Source organism: Macadamia integrifolia, chromosome 2 (genome assembly GCF_013358625.1).
Source record: "Macadamia integrifolia cultivar HAES 741 chromosome 2, SCU_Mint_v3, whole genome shotgun sequence".
In the NCBI taxonomy this organism is placed as follows: Eukaryota; Viridiplantae; Streptophyta; class Magnoliopsida; order Proteales; family Proteaceae; genus Macadamia; species Macadamia integrifolia.
In genome coordinates this window covers 43,364,603-43,366,286 of record NC_056558.1, presented here as the reverse complement: position 1 = coordinate 43,366,286, position 1,684 = coordinate 43,364,603, and the positions used below count along the sequence as shown (strand labels likewise).

The following is a 1,684-nucleotide window of genomic DNA, read 5'->3' as shown; positions in this document are numbered from 1 at the left end:
AAAAAAAGAAAAAAAGAAAAAAGAGAACAGTATGGTTCAGCCATGCTGGTGTTGCGGTATAGGCACTTAGAAGTAGATAAAGTTGAGGATCCCCTTTGAGGTAGCTGTTTTTGATCCTTAACGTCAGCCCTCCCTGTTACGCATGTTGGCACAACAGTAAGGTTGCTCCATCATGACCTAGTGGTTGCGGGTTTGAGTTGGGAAACAACCTTTCCGCGAAGTGGGAATAAGGCTGTGTACATTATGACCCTCTCCAGACCCCACAGTGGCAGAGCGTCATGCACTAGGTCCGCCTTTTTTAACGTCATACCTTCTTGTGACAGATTACGTCTTTTTTCTGTTGGCTTCTTGGCATAAAACAGAATCAGGACAATTTTTTTGTTACTTATTTTCTTTTTCTTCTTTTTGGTTGGTATGTTTCACCTTTATTAACTCGGCTATGGATATACTTATGCCAAACAAAATAAGGGGTGTGAAATGATGATGTCTGAAAGGAAATGCAGAAAAAATTGGAAATGTGAGAGTTGTACATAGGAAAACACCCTGACACCTAACATGTTATATAAAAAATGTCATTTATTTATTTATTTAATTTTATTTTATAGTTTTCCAGTGTTGAACTGTTATCATACATCAGCGCCAATTTTTTTAAAACCCTTGGAGCGGTAAACCTTGATTGAGTTTTTGTCAGTATTTGGTTCTTACCATTGTTGTAACGAGTGTTTGAGCTGTCACTAGGGCTCCAGATTTTCATCTTGAATTTCATCCTCCATGTAATATGTTTTGATTTATGTGGTTTTGTTCTTTCTGGTTATAGGTTCTTCTGAGGGGGCCCAAGAACTCAAGAGAGGCAGTGAAGCACTTTGGCAAAGCACCTGGTGTGCCCCACAGCCACTCCAAGCCATATGTTCGCTCCAAGGGGCGGAAGTTTGAGAAAGCTAGAGGGCGTAGGAACAGTCGTGGGTTCAGAGTGTAAGCCCTTTCCCTCCAGTTTAGAGCATGGACCTGGCTGGTTCAGCAATTTTCAGGTAGAAAATTTTGAAGTTCTTCATTTTGGATTGTATTTGCCAAAAATCCATATGTTTTTCTTTAGTTGTTTGTGGATTTTGATTCAGTTAGTTTGGATGTCACTATTTAAATGATAATCTTTTTATCCTGATGAAAATTGAAGAGAATTTTTTTTATCCTGATGAGAATTTAAGCAATGTCCTCGTGAGTATCTGATTGTTCCGTTCTGGGCGTAATTTTAAGTGAAATTTTAGGGCTAATTCTTATCAGTACCCTATGAACTTCTTTTCTGTCTCCTAATAAGACCACCTCTTATCCCTTGGTCTTTTCTCAACTTAATGCGGTTAAACCTTATCCCAATCAAATGGGCTTGGCTACATGGATCATTTTTTGCTCATCAACACCCTTCTCCCTCGGTCTTTTAAAATTCCGAAGTTACCCTGGATTGTCCGTCTCACTTCTAAAATGTGTTGGTCGGATTGGATTGAGCACAGACCAACTTTTTGCAGTTGCTTGAGACCCAAAAGAACAAAACAGGGAAGAAAAATGATAGCAAGGAGAAGCCCTTCTGCTTGGGAAAGCGTCACTGTTCTATCTTTTGTGGTATCCTACTGCCACAAGCTGCTTCCCACCGTGCAAGGGATGACTTTATGAAATATTTTGAGTTGGGAGTTGC

The 1,684-nt window shown here is 39.7% G+C and overlaps 1 protein-coding gene across 2 annotated transcripts in view; it reads left to right on the top strand.

Moving 5' to 3' along the window:
- Positions 1 to 1,184, top strand: part of LOC122094591 (60S ribosomal protein L18-2) — a 3,473-nt gene extending 2,289 nt beyond the window's left edge. For both annotated transcript variants that reach the window (XM_042665249.1, XM_042665250.1), the window contains exon 5: positions 818 to 1,184. In XM_042665249.1, the coding sequence (XP_042521183.1) occupies positions 818 to 976 (159 nt within the window). In that variant the 3' untranslated portion in view covers positions 977 to 1,184. The remainder of the gene's footprint in view (positions 1 to 817) is intronic.
- The last annotated feature ends 500 nt before the right edge of the window (positions 1,185 to 1,684 follow it).